Source organism: Symphalangus syndactylus, chromosome 11, assembly GCF_028878055.3.
Source record: "Symphalangus syndactylus isolate Jambi chromosome 11, NHGRI_mSymSyn1-v2.1_pri, whole genome shotgun sequence".
NCBI lineage: Eukaryota > Metazoa > Chordata > Mammalia > Primates > Hylobatidae > Symphalangus > Symphalangus syndactylus.
The window spans coordinates 81,182,674-81,197,500 of record NC_072433.2 but is presented as its reverse complement, the minus strand read 5'-3'; the positions used below and the strand labels follow the sequence as shown (position 1 = coordinate 81,197,500).

Sequence of the window (14,827 nt, the reverse complement as noted above, 5' to 3'; positions counted from 1 at the left end):
TAAATTATTTAGCAGAAGAAGTATGAGAAGATCTTCTGACATAGGTCACTGTGGGAAGAGAAATTCATAGCTATACTCATTTGCACCTGTTGGGAGATACATGTGTATTGAAGCTTTTCCCTTAGATTGTGAAATGATGTTACTTGTTAAAATATATGAATGTATACAACACAACATGCACACACACACAAACACACATCCTCAAACATTACATTTTCATTGTTACAGAGTAAGTTTAAATACCACTGTTAACACAAACACAAACTTAACTTACCATTTAAGGTTAATCATCCTTGAAAATCTAGTTAGCCTGGTTTTAGGAGCATTTTATCATTACCCTTTTCTCCTTTTTTCCTTTTCACATTTCCCTCTTTTTGAAAAATAAAATGGTCTCATATAGACATTTTAGGAATTTGTATATGATTTGGATTTAAAATTTTCTACTGAATGAAAATATCTTAAAATGAGAAGTGACTGTAAGTATAGGATACAGGTAGACTCTTAAGTATAAGTAGCATAGTGCTTGGTAGATAGTAGTTGCTTATTAAATGTTTGTTGTATGAAATCAGTGTTTCATGAATTATTGACTGGATGAATAGAATGCTTCATTATGTCCTCATACTTGCAAGTGGACTCTAGCACCACAAGCACTGATATATTCTTGAAAAAACAATGAAAATAGTTTAAACACATGATATTTTAATTGAAAGAAGAAAGAGAAAGGTGGTATATTTAATATAGAATGATTTGGGTACTGTAATTGTTAAACAGCTTTTATGATTAGCTTAAAAACTTAAGCATATGTTTGTATGATATATGATTGGGTCAAAGTGATATTTTGAAAGCCCATGTGGCTACCAGAGATGTTTGAGAACTACTATATTTACACAACTTTATAATAGATTTTCACAAGAAGTTAGGAGAACATTGGACTTTCATTCAGCATTTTAAAATGTACAGGCATAACTAGCATGAGGAATAGTAAAGTTAATGTGATGAATCTGCCCATCCAAGTCTTCTTTAGACCATGTAATGAAGAGGTATCTGTTCGATTTCCTAAATTCATTTAGGGATTTTGATATATCATTGATTGGGCAACAGTTTTAACTTGTTACTTCTTTTTAGTTTAATGTATAAATGTGTGGGTATACCTTTGTGTCATTTTGTGAGAATGAGAAGCAAAGACTTTAAAAGATTTCACGAAACTATGGTATTACATCATATTTCTGTCCTCAAAAATGAATGGTAAATGTATTAATGGTACTATTGTGCATTTATAGAATCTTTCCATAAGTAAATTGTGAATAGAAGAGAAATTTGCAAAATTTAAGCAACATAATGTTCTAAAACCCAGGAAAAGTTAGAAATGGAGTGGGTGATAATATGGGTAAGTGCAAAGCGCATGTTTTAAAATAAATAGTGCTTGGATGACCTGACATGTCAGAACTGGAGACAAGGGTGTGTGTTTGTCAATACATCCTTCATGTTTTACAGACTCCTAAGGGAACAAGGGAAGATACAATTTCACCTTTTCTGTGCCAAAACATTTTAATTATATCTTCTTCCAACTACAGCGGTTCAGTAACCAAGGAGCTGACATTGATGCATGTGTTGATAAAGCTGCAAACATTCAAAATGAGATTAACAAAGATTTTGAGCAAAGGGTGACAGCTAATTTTGCACAGTATTCTGCATCTAATTCAGGCCAATGTAATAATAGAATATTTTATAACTGTTTTGTTATTCAGAAGAACTTTTATGATACATTTGTGTTTATGGGTATCTTTGTATCATACTCAAGAATTTATCTGTTGTATGGCTTAAAACTATCTGCATCTGTGTTATAACCCTCACACAATATTAGGGGGAAAAACTCTCTTATTGTAAGTTTTTTGTTTGTTTGTTTTTGTAAATTATTCTTCATCCATGGAACTCTTTGCCTTACCTGAATTAATCTAACTGGAGAAGGTAGAGAGATGCCGAACACGTATTTTCTAATATTGCTTAGTATCTACTAATAAAATGGCCAAGAAAAGTTATATTCAGTTTATTTAATTAATAAAACTGTAGTTTCTTTATGTTCTTGAGCTCCTTTGAGCACATTTCAGTGTATTTCTTTTCCCTTCTATTCTCTATTTGAAGGCAGCTGACAGTCTTCTTTCACTTTTCTTTTTGTTTGTGAAATTTTCTTTTTTTTTTTTTTTTTTTTTTTATCCACTCACTTCTCCATCTGCTTTCACTTTTGTTTGCTTGGGCCGTCTCTCATCCCAACTTGATAATGAGGAATGCAGTGTGACCCTGACCTCTATCAGCCCATGCATGACCTTCTGACTCTACCATATAACCTTTGACCTTCTCTTTGACAGCTTGATTAATTACCCTGTGTTATGATTTATGAGTAAGTGCTATGTAAAAATAATAGACAACAGGTGGTCCTCTGAAAACTTTTTGTGGCATGTTTTCTTTTACTGACTAACTTGATGAGCTATTTGAAGTTGGAAACTTAACTGGGATAAACTATGTTGGTCCATATTGTGGTATTTTTATACCATGGAACACACATAGCATTAGATTTCATGAAGCTACAAGTTAAAGTATGGTTATGAAGAACATTTTTCAAAATATTAGTAGAGTACTGTTACCTAAATGGACACTGAGAAGAAACACAAAACGGAGTCAAGTGACGTTTCACGCGTTTCAGTCCCAGGTCACGTCTTGAGAAAATTGCTAAAATAATGGAGGGGGCATTTTTCAAGCAGAGCTGCAGCTCCAACAGCTATGTTTACTTTAACGCTTCACTAGTGACTTCTGATTGGTTGTCATGACCTCATCTCACTGTTGCACCTAGGATGTTGCAACAGTGACATATACATACCCTTCTTGGAAAAAGATGAGAATAAATACAACATACATCTTTCAGAAAAGATGAATGGACAGTGGTTTGTCTATGGGTAGATGTCGTTTATAGATAAAGCACTTTGGGTTTCATTTCCCTTGAGGATGAGCACCTGTCTTCTTTCAAACCAAGCATATAGAATGCTGAACTTGAGAAATATGATTGATAAATTTATGTAAAATGATCTCTTACAGAGCCTTGCCTGAAGACCAAAACAGATAGTTCCATAGGTCAAAGGATTCCACTCTAACCCCTGACCTCTCTGGTCACATGTGTCTTGCAGTATTGTCAGGTTAATATGCAGAGCCAAGTACTTTCAGCTGATTTTTTATTTAGCCAACCACAAGATACTTGAAAAGATGTAGAATTTGCCTGTTTTCCATTTTTCTTATAATTGGTAATGACTAGGTAAATTAACATGGATAAGTCTTCAGTTTTATCAGATTTCATTTGGGGTCAGAAGTCTGGTTTTGGTCGGGCATTTTAAGATTTTTATCTGTTTACAGAACCTTCTTGATAAGTGCGTATTTGTACTGATATAATTTGTCTATCAAAGTTTTCCTTTTTGGTTGTGTTTGGCATCACCTGTTTGTTTTAGATCTCTCTGACCTAAGCCATCATTTGTTGGTTGAATGATAAATGGTTTATTATTTATTAGTAAGTGCATCTACAGACTTCAAAGTAAAGAACGCCTAAAGACCTGTGTATTCTATTTAAATCACAAGTACTTGTGCTGAATAAAATGCTATGTCTAGGAATGAACTTTTAAGGGTTTCTGATTAAGATCCCATGGTTAATACCTTGTAAACACAGGTCTGAAAATGAAAGTAGAATTATAGCAACAAAAGTATAAAAATGGAATGAGATGAATTAAAGATATAAAGCTTACTTTTACCAATATATATCGTCTTGATCACCTTAATTTCTACTAGACTGTTATCAAACATGAGTTAATTAACAACTTTATGTATGCTTTGTCTTTTGAAATGTTGGATATTGGAATTGATTTGGTAAATCATTATAAAGAATGCCAGAAGTTTTATTTATTTAGTTGTAGAATGCTAGATAATCATTTGATCATTTTATCTTTTCAAAGATAAGAGAAAGGGTTTCGATGTATATTTGAAATGACCTAACTTTTTATCTTATAAGAAATGTAGCATACTTAAGGAATAATTAAATATAAAAGAAATACTTCAATATAAAATGTTTAAGAGTCTAAGCATAGTTATGGAGCCTTCCTTAGTAGAGTAGCAACCCACAGTTCTTTTAAGATATTATACTTGATGCCTGATATTATAGTGTAGTTTCATAAAACTTTACGGGTACATTCGTGAAAGGTCACACTAGCATCTCTTCTTACTAATTTTGTTGTGTGCTGATTGAGTTACTGGGAATGGAAAGAATCACTTTTTTAAATGGTATTTACTCTGATTTTTGAAGAAGTTGATATTATTCAATTTAAAACAGTAAAATTTAACTAGTGACATTTTGTCTTTGCTTTGTTTTACTTTATTTTCTTTGACTCTTTAGTTTCCATATATTGATGTTGACATGGCAAAAATCTTTGTAGCTTATATAAAGGAAATTTTTGTCAGTGTTACATATGACAGAGAAAAGAAGGAAAACATTAAGTTTTACTATATATCTCTGATTAGAGCACATAGGTGGGATAGTTAACTTTATTTTCTTACTCTTGCTTTCTGCTACTCATTACAAAATGGTTATGAATGATCTCTGTGAATATTGCATTAATTAATTTAACAGAAATATTTTAATTGTAAATGTTAGTTTTTTTACAGAACGGTAATTGGATTTGCAACAAAGACATTTATTAAAATCAGCTCTCATTTCTACAGAGAATGTTCCTGAGTATTTCTTGATTGTTGTCACATTAATTAAATTGGCAATCTGAAATATCTAAAGGATAAAATATTTTCTAAATAGTTTGGGTGTTTAAATAGAAACATCCATTGTTGAAATCTAAATGATAACAAATCTTCAATTGATTTATATAGTGGTGATTTAAAAATAGAATCATTTCTCATCTGTTGATGCCTAAGTGAAACATTGACATTGTGCCTTTATGATATTGAACAAATGAGTCATGTAATTTTCAGTTACTTAGACAAATACTGCTTCATTGATGATTTATAAATGCCTTTTTTTAAATACTTATTTACATAGAACATATCCAATTTCAGAGTCTATTTAAAATTAAGTAGACATGATAATTTTTCAATCTATGATTTCTAAAAATTGAAGTTTAAAGTTCTGCTCAAATAAGCCAGATATGAAAATATTATTTTTATTGATTAAGTAATAAGATAATAGTTTTATAATTCTGGTGACTGTAAATTTTGTTCAAAGAGTTTACCTTTATTTGAGATTTATTCATTATACAAAGATGATGCCATGTTATTTCAGTTTATTAAAGTCCCACTCTTTTACCTTGAGTGAAGTTTTTGAATTTGAAATTTTTCATATTATCATTAAAATGTAGTATATCACTATTTTAATCTCTACTAATTTTAAGATTCTATTTTGGTCTTGCTAATGTTAACTCCTGAGTATGAGAGGGTGGGGTGTGTGTGTGTGTGTGTGTGTGTGTGTGTATGTGTGTGTGGTGTGTGTGTGTGTGTATGTGTGTTTAAAGTTCAGTTCACTCAGAGAAGGCAGGGAAGAAACATGACAGGAGACCACTTACTCACGGTACAGAATCTAGTAAGGAGGCAATTTTCTTTTTGGCCTATGGTGACCTTTTTTGACTATGTTCCTTACACCAGAGACAGTGTACTGAATGCCTCTATTTCACCCTGTTTAGCAGAGTGCAACAGTGTTCTTTAACTTACTTTTGGTGGGAGGAGAAGTTATAGCTGAAATTTGAGAAGGGCGTGAAAAGTTGTAAGAGGCACAAGGAAGAGGGGTGGGAACTTCCTTCAAATGTGATTTTAATAACTAGTCAAGTGTGTCCAACTGTAGAAAATCACCAAGTGACAATCTGTCTACCTGACAGTGATCACAATGAATTACAAGACTTTTGAATAGCTGTACAGATTAGAATAAAGCAGGACCAAATAAAATATCTTTTGTTGGTAAAACTTTTGACTTAGAGCTAAGAAACTTTAAAAAAAAATTCTCTTTTGCTTTGATGTAGAATGTTTAAATTACAAAATGTGTAAAGTGTTTTATAAGCCTTTTGTGAAAGAAGCATTATTCTAAAAGCTTTATTTGAACATCTGTTGAAGAATGGGTGGTGTTTTGTAAATCAGTTTGCTATATATTATTATATAGTTTTCATATATGTAAGATGACTATATCTTAATAGTCCTATCATTAAAATCAGAACTTCAGTGATCTTGAAAATTTCCAAACTAAATAATCGTTTTAGACAATAATATCATCTGATGGAGGAAAAAATAGAAAACAATTCCAAAGAAGTTTGTAAGTAGTTTGTGAAATCAACTGTTTAAAAAAACCAACCATGTGCAGTAATGCAGCATATTTTAAAATAAGATAATTGAGTCTGTGCTAATACTGGTTTACTATTACTGCTGTCAATTTTTTAAAATCATCTTATGGTTGGTTTGGCAAAAAAAGAATTTAAAATTTAAACTTCAAGTAGAAGATTCTACAGTTACTGTCTTGAAATACTATATATACTACCTATTTTAAGTAAGGATGAGATTTTATAAGTTTTATTTTATATTAAATAGATTTTCTAATAAATAGATTTTGTGAGCTATTTTCTGTAGCTCGTATGTTTTTATTATAATATCATACATAAGACCTTATAGTATTTTACAAGGACATAATTGGAACCTCACAACACATAACTGAATAGAAAAGACAAGATATATAATAGCTTCAAAAATTTGTGTTACCCATGCTGGTCAGTGGTTATTGTTTATCCCTCTCTATAATTTTCTCATGGTTAGCTTATTCCATTAGACATAATATAAATATCAAACGTTTTCTTAATTATAACCACAGAAATGTTTGCCAGGCTAGAAAGAAATGAGACAGGAAAACATATGTTTTACAAATTTTTTTTAAAAAGCCTTAATAGCTCAACAAGCTGTATTTTTTAACTTTGGAACCTTGCTTATTTCCTGATTGTAGTTTTTAATAAAGAGAATTTTTATGGTAGGTTGAAAAATGAAAGAAATTTGAAGATTAAAGACTTGCTTCCATACATTATAGAAAGACAGTGGCTTATTTTGCTCTATGATTTTTCTGGCCTCCTGTGAGAAAAGAAGTAAATAAAATTCAAGGTACACAGGTAGATGTTATGTCTTTATAATAATGTAGATATGGATGGTTTTGGAATGTTAAATCAAATTTATTCCTTTTTAGCTGCTTATTTTTAATTGTTCAGACAAATTAAAAATGCTCTTGAAAGGGCCATTGTAAAGAAAAATATACAAAAAAATGTAGTTTGAATTGTAAACTTCAATTTCAGAGGTTGTTTTCTCAAAACAGATAGTATAAATATTAATATAATTTGAAAGTATACTTGAAAATAAATTATTTGCTAATTTATTTCAGTCATTTTTTTGGGTTCTGAGATATCTGAATTAGTTTTTTAATTTAAGCTTTATAATCTTTATGTTGCAATTATGTTCTTTGTTCTTATAAATAATAAATGCTTATTTATATACACAATAAAGGCAAACAATTTTAAATGACTTTCTTTTGAAAAAAATAAAATCATAATCTTGCCTAAAGGAGTATTTTAATGAATATGCAACTATATAAAAATTGCTTAGACTGAAATTTTAAGAACTTTTTTGAAAATTGAAATGGATTATAAGATTTAAATTATGCTACCTTCTTTCATTTCAAAACAGGAAGGATATGGAGTAATAGTACTAAATCCCAATGAAAACTATATTGAAGTAGAAAAGCCGAAGATACACGTACAGTCATCATCTGATAGTTCAGATGAACCAGCAGAAAAACGGGAAAGAAAAGATAAAGTTTCTAAAGAAACAAAGAAGCGACGTGATTTCTATGAGAAGTATCGTAACCCCCAAAGAGAAAAAGAAATGATGCAATTGTATATCAGAGTGAGTGAGATCACTACTTTCCTTTACTATTTTCTTTACCTTGTATATATTTTATTTTATATAGATTGTTTTGTTTTTCTTCAAGAATATTTTTTTTTTATTTTTCGTCATTTATTTCCCATGGTTGTCTACTTGGATTAAATGGGTTTTTTAATTCAGAATTACAAAACGCATCATTCTTATTTCAGTGTGACATTTTGTAGAAGTCACAAATGCAAATTCTATTTCCTTTTGTGTCACATACTACCTCAAGAAAAGTTTTCTAAAATAATTTTATTGTGATGGATGCAGAAGGCAGTTTCCAAACACGCTGTTTCTTTAAGGAAACATAGCATCAGCATAACATGCCATTATGTTGTCCATAAGAGGGAGTATATGTAGCCTAACAATTCTAAGACATATTACCCGCTGAATTAATAATGCTCCATACAAAACATTCATCTTGGGGGGTAAGGTTTACTGGATAATGCATTGTTTTACAATGAGCAACTATCTACAGTGTCTCAGCCTAATGTCTAAAGGCAGATAGAGGGAGGAAGAGTAATTAATATCTTAATAAATACTTAAGCCAAAATAGTGTAGGGATAGCATAATGTGGGAACTCTGTCCTTTTCTCTTGTCCTACCCAGCGAACTTTTACACTTTGTAGTACTAACAGTATGGGATCATTAGAGCAGTGTTGCCCAAGGATTTCTAATTCTGTAGGGGGCACAAACAATTTTATTTACACTTGGACATATTCAGAAGCTTGACATACATACTGTAAATTATATATATGAGACATTTGTCAATTTTCAAAGCCCTTATTATGGATGCTAGAAGTTTAATAGTAAAGCATGTTGAAAATGCTACTGGTTAAGAAAAATAGTATATTGAAATAGTCCTCAAAAGTGAGCAATTCAGAACATTTAAACATAGAGAAAATAACATTTTATAAATTATACAATAGGATAGTAGTAACATTTCAGATTATTCAACTTGAGCTATTTTTACATTTACTTTAGAAGATCATTAATAAAATGTTTCATACCACCTTTTAGGGGAAATATATTGCTTTCTAAGTTTTTATTTTCTATATTATTCTAGTTCATGGCATAATCACTCTACTTTTTGGAATTGTACTTTAAACATTCAAAACATTTTATTTATAGGTCAGTCTATTGAGTAAGCTATGACAGTTAAGCAGTGGTGAAAACAGCATATATATTCTGAAGACCCCAAAAATGTATCCTGAAAAAGAATTCTCAAAGCAGTTCATATAATGAATCAAGCAGATTATAATATTTAAATTTTTAGAAACTATCTCACTATTTAATATATTATTTGAAAAGCAAGAACGCTTATTATATTTAGAAGCAATAAGTAGCTTGTTTGTTCCAATGCGGTTATATCACCCCCTTTCTTTTATATAATTACATCGGGGTCATGATGTTACTGTCTTCTCTATCAGTTGTACTAAGCTTCCTTCTATATGATCCAGTCTGTAAACCACCATCTTATGACAGGTTAAAATTTTTAAAAGATTACTTCTGATATCCAGATTCCAGAAATGAATCATATAAGGCTTTTGAAATGTAAAATCATAAGGAATACCTACTTGTTTATGTAAAATGCGAACAAAATGATATTGTATATTAAGTTTATTTCTTCTTAAACAATTTTTTTTTGCCTATGACATGTACAGATTAAGTGTCTATCTCAGATATCAGACATCTGTCCCGTAAGTTTATTTCTTCCTATTTTGTCTTTCTCTTGTCACCATTGCTTTGCTTTTTTTCTTTTGTTCTCTTTATGCATGCATTTTCTTTATTCTGTTTTTCACATCTGCTTTGTTTTTCCTCGCATCTATTTTTTCTTATACCAAGGAAACAACATTCTTTTTATGTTGCTTCATTGTTAAGACCTGCTCTCTTTCCTTTTGTTTTCTTTTTAATTATTTTCTCTCTTTTAAACTCCTGTCATTTTTCCCTCTTTTCTAAGTCTTTTTGCCTCTTTGTCCCATTTCACTCATCAATTCAGGTTCCCAACAAAAGCATCAAAAGACAAAAATAGGCCCAAACACATAATACAACTTTGTATCGATGGTCTTAGTTATGAAATGTTTTTTCTTAGTAAACATCATTTCTCTTAAAATCTTCTGGAATTTTGTAAAATAGCAGAGATATGCTGACACTCTTCAAACATACTTCTAGATAGTAAGTTTTGGCCTTGTAGTGGGAAAGAGAAGAATGGTTCATTTTGTGTAAGGCGTATTAATTCCTTAGTAATTTTGATCCACTCTATAAATGACTTCTACTAGTGCTCTTCTTCTCTCTACATATCTCCCAATACCAAGTGTTTGTAATTTTCAGACACAGAGCATTTTATATGATGGAACTAAATTAACTTTTATTTATATACTTCCTACCAATTTACAGTTATCTTCTATTCTTTGTGACAGCCTAATAGGTAGATATTTGAATCACATCATTTTGTCCTGATTTTATAGTTGGAAACTGATATACAAATGTTAGTCTAGGATCACTAAGCTAGTAAATGGTAGATAATAAATCTACTTGTTGAAACCAGGACTAGTAATTACTGTAGATTCTTCCCCTCTTTCTTCTTTACCACATTGTTCTGTAGATTGAAAACAAAATATGTATCTGAAATTTGAAAATTAAGCCATGTATAGTAAATGTATGATACAATATAGTAAACAATATTTGATGACAAAGATAGATTTTTGACCAGCTATTATTTAATGGACTCTATTTATTAAATGTTTATAAACAATTTGTATGTATAAATGTAAGTATTTCTATAAATATGTATATATATTTATATATTCTCTACAAATAGTATGACTAATACTGATCCAAATTTACAGATCAGACTGTGGGTCAAAAATTTTTAGCTTTTGGAGGGTGGAAACTCAGTCTGGGGACCCTGCCCCAGGAGCAGGAGCTATCATATCCTCCCCTCTGCCACTTTCCATTGCAACTAATGAAGACTGTACCATAAACACACACACACACACACACACACACACACACACACAGACACACACCCCTTTGAGTAATTTTTCAAAGGTCACCTAGTTCTTAATATAAGCTTCATGAGGGCATGCACTTAGTCTGTTTTGCTCACTACTGTATCCCAGAGCCTACAACAGAGTCTTCATAATAAGTATTTGTAGAGCAGATCTTTCACAATAAATTTTAAATAAGGTGGTAGAGCCAGGATTAAAACCCCACACTACAACTACTACTTTTTAAAATATGTCCTGCATTATTAAAGTGTGCAGCTTGATTTTCTATGAGGAAACATTCCAACAAACCAAAACAAAAAGTCAAACAGCACTACAATTGTTGACTTCCTACTCAATCCAGGAGCTGAGATTACAACCCAAAAATTAATGATATAAGGTCATTATTTGATACCTTGAACTATATATTTTCATCTGAATATATAAAAGTAGAATATCCTATTTTCCTTTTGAGCTATGTCGTTATACTGCTAAAATTATGGATGAAAATGGAAATGTTTCAACCTGACCCATTGCAATTTCTGTGTTACACATTTGCTCTTAAGAGTACAGCCAGGCTACTGGGGTTACTCTACCCTGTACAAACTTTGTGCTTTATGGAATCCGTAACTTCAATTCCTGTTCTTTCCTGAATCCAAAATTCTATCCACTTATAACCCACGTTATAAGTGCCTATCTGAAATTCCATCTCTTCCTCTCACTATAACCAATGACCTCTCCTTACTGAGACTCATGGAATTTATAATGATTAGCTAATTTACATGGAATTTACCAGGTACTATCTTGATATGTCTCTTGTATTTTTGTCTAATAATTTAATTAATATTACCAATTATTTTCCTGCCTCTCCTAGATCTTCCCATAATCCTTTAGATCTTTGAGCATGCTTTATATGTTTTGGCATTGCATGTCAATCCTTAAAAGCAGATATGTGCTGCTTTTTGCATTAGTACAGAGCATATTATGAGGGAGTCAGGAACTGATACTAGAATTTAATCCCTTGGATGGAGAACAAAACAAAAAGATTAGGCCTAAGTGATACCTAGATAAAAGAACCTGCAGCATAGGAATGAAGATTATTCTGGTATCAAACTGGAGCATAAGAGGACAAGTAAATCAAGGAAGGTCAGTTAATAGAATTTGAGAGACTATGTGTAGAGTATAGTCGAAAGTGACTTGATGCTGATCTGTCTAATGTTGAGTTGGAAGTGCTTGAACATCTCTTTCCTAAAGTGAGACTTATTTGTAGACTCTGCTGATGGGAAGTAAAGTAGAAGAATTAGACCCAGCATGTGAAAGAAAGCAAAAACAGATGCTGAGGATAGAGGGGAAGAGAATTACATGGACACAAAACGAAAAGTCCAAATGTGAAAGAAGCATTTACAGAATAGGAATCTTAGCAAAGCCTGGAATTGCACATAGAGATGCTTAAATATTTATGTTATTTGTTGACATCCATCAAAAATCTTATTCTTTAATTTGTAAGATAGTTGGTGTTGCCTAGTTTTCTGATTGATTTTTTTCAGCATTCATGTGAATTTTTGCAGTTGTTTAGAAAATAGCCAACTCTGATAAACTAAAGCTTTCTTTCCAAAAATACGTTTTTGATGTTCTGACTGGGGTATGTTCACAGTTCTGAATCTCTTCTGTGCAAATGCCACTGAAGTCATTTCTATCCAGTGTTTTAGCAACCAAGTTCAATTTATTTGTATTACAAACAATGATTGTTTAATTTCTGAAACTATTTTATTTGCCAAGTATATTCAAGTATTTGGATTTTCTTTTCTCTAGTATCTTGTAAATAGCCAGTCTCCTTTCAAATTTTTGCAAATATCTAGTATACCCAGGCAAAAGTAAAGTAGAATTCAGGCCTAAAACTTTAAGATTAGCAAAGTATAATTTTATTTTGCTTACTGAGTATAAATAGATATGACTAACTAGTAGATTATGTAGCACTTTTCTGAGACATTAGGAGCAGAGCATGAGAGATAAAAGAACTTACTGTTTTATGTGGCAAGTTTTCTTAACTATGAAATAGTGTACTTGCTAGCATATATTATGGCTTGTTAAGGGGATTGATTTGGTCTAGGCAATAAACATCATGTCAGACTTGCCTGGCAGGAAAACCTGCTTAATATGTTTTGTAATAAGATGGAATTTTTTGTTCTCAAAAACATCTGCCAACAGAATTCAAGAGTGAAGACAGAAAATGTCATCAATTTAGTGGTAATCCTATAAATTTAGTTTCTTTTTGAGCAACACATATCAAGACACAAAATTCCCAGTGTTAATCACCACTGGTTATAGTACTTTGTAAAACGATGAAACAAAAACATTTTATTTTTCTATAATGTGTTAATTCATAATGAATTTTAATATTTCAACTGATAAAATTTTAACAAGCATCTTGGCAACAGATTATTTTTTAAAGCATCTGTTTTTTAATGTGTTGGGTTGAGAACTAAGTCAAATGGCTAAATATGTATATATATTCTTTTAAAAAACATATTTTCACCCTCCATAACTACAGATACACTATTTTTCCCCTTAGACCACAAGGGGCTGCTGCTGTTCATATCGGATTTTGCTTCCCTTAGAAACTTGTGTACCCCAATAAACTCTATCTTTAGTCTCTTTTTTTTTTTTTGCCCCCAGATCTTTTAAAATATAGCTGGAAAGAAGAAAAAGAGGCTTAGTTAGTATCTTAATAATCAGCATAAAAATGTATTATTGTAAATGTTTTCTATAATACATTCCAAGGCATTTATATTTTTCTATATCAACTCAAAGCTTGTAGCCATTGAAGGCAAATTGTGGTAATAACTTTTTATTTCTTGTTTTAATGTATGAATAACGTTCAGAATCATACCATTGTAGAGATGTAATATGGAGATGAGGTTAAAAATGCAGTCCGAGGCTGGGTTGCAGTGGCTCACGCCTGTAATCCCAGCACTTTGGGAGGCCAAGTGGGCAGATTGCCTGAGGTCAGGAGTTCGAGACCAGCCTGGCCAACATGGTGAAACCCTGTCGCTACTAAAAATACAAAAATTAGCCAGGCATGGTGGTGGGTGCCTGTAATCCCAGCTACTCGGGAGGTTGAGGCAGGAGAATCACTTGAACCCAGAAGGCAGAGGTTGCAGCGAGCCGAGATCACGCCACTGCGCTCCATCCTGGGCGACAGAGCGAGACTCCGTCTCAAAAAAAAAAGCAGTCCGATAGACCTGAGTTTGAATTCCAGCTCTTCCATTTAATATAGTGTGACCTCAAGTTAACACCCCTTCACTTGAGTTTTTGTCTGAAAAGTAGAATGATAATAATATATGTAGCCAGGTGCCATAGCATATGGATATAGTCCCAGCTACTCAGGAGGCTGAGGTGGGAGCATCTCTTGAGCCTAGGAGTTTGAGTCTAGCAAAACTCAAAACCTGATATAGCAAGACTTCATCTCTAAATAATAATAATATGTGTAAAGCAAACATAGCATCCGGCACACAGTCTTGGGGCTTTAGGGCTAATAAATAACATCATTTCTCAAGTTCAGACTCAATTGAGAACTAATCCAATTCTTAAGGTCCCTGGCCCTTGTACCTTTCAGTATCTTTCTGAGTGTTTTCTCTGATGCCAACCAATTCTGTAATTTCTGTTGGGTGCCCAATAGTTCAAGTCAGTTCTAACATTATCTACCTAAAGAGTTCAGTTTCACAGGACTGCCCCCATTTCAGACACCAGTCACAAGTCCTGGAGGAGCCACTCATACTTCTGACCAACTGAATGTATATTAGGGGTTCCTGCTACCACCTCCTCAGTTTCAATAACTTGCTAGAATGACTCACA

General features: G+C 32.0%; 1 protein-coding gene across 15 annotated transcripts in view; it reads left to right on the top strand.

The window, feature by feature from the left end:
• ARB2A (ARB2 cotranscriptional regulator A) overlaps positions 1–14,827 on the top strand; it is a 480,464-nt gene that overhangs the window by 219,663 nt on the left and 245,974 nt on the right. For 14 of the 15 annotated variants that reach the window (XM_055233330.2, XM_055233328.2, XM_063612385.1 and 11 more), the window contains one exon: positions 7,747–7,965. The exons of the other annotated variant lie outside the window; for it this stretch is intronic. In XM_055233330.2, the coding sequence (XP_055089305.1) occupies positions 7,747–7,965 (219 nt within the window). The remainder of the gene's footprint in view (positions 1–7,746; positions 7,966–14,827) is intronic. 15 annotated transcript variants of the gene reach the window in all.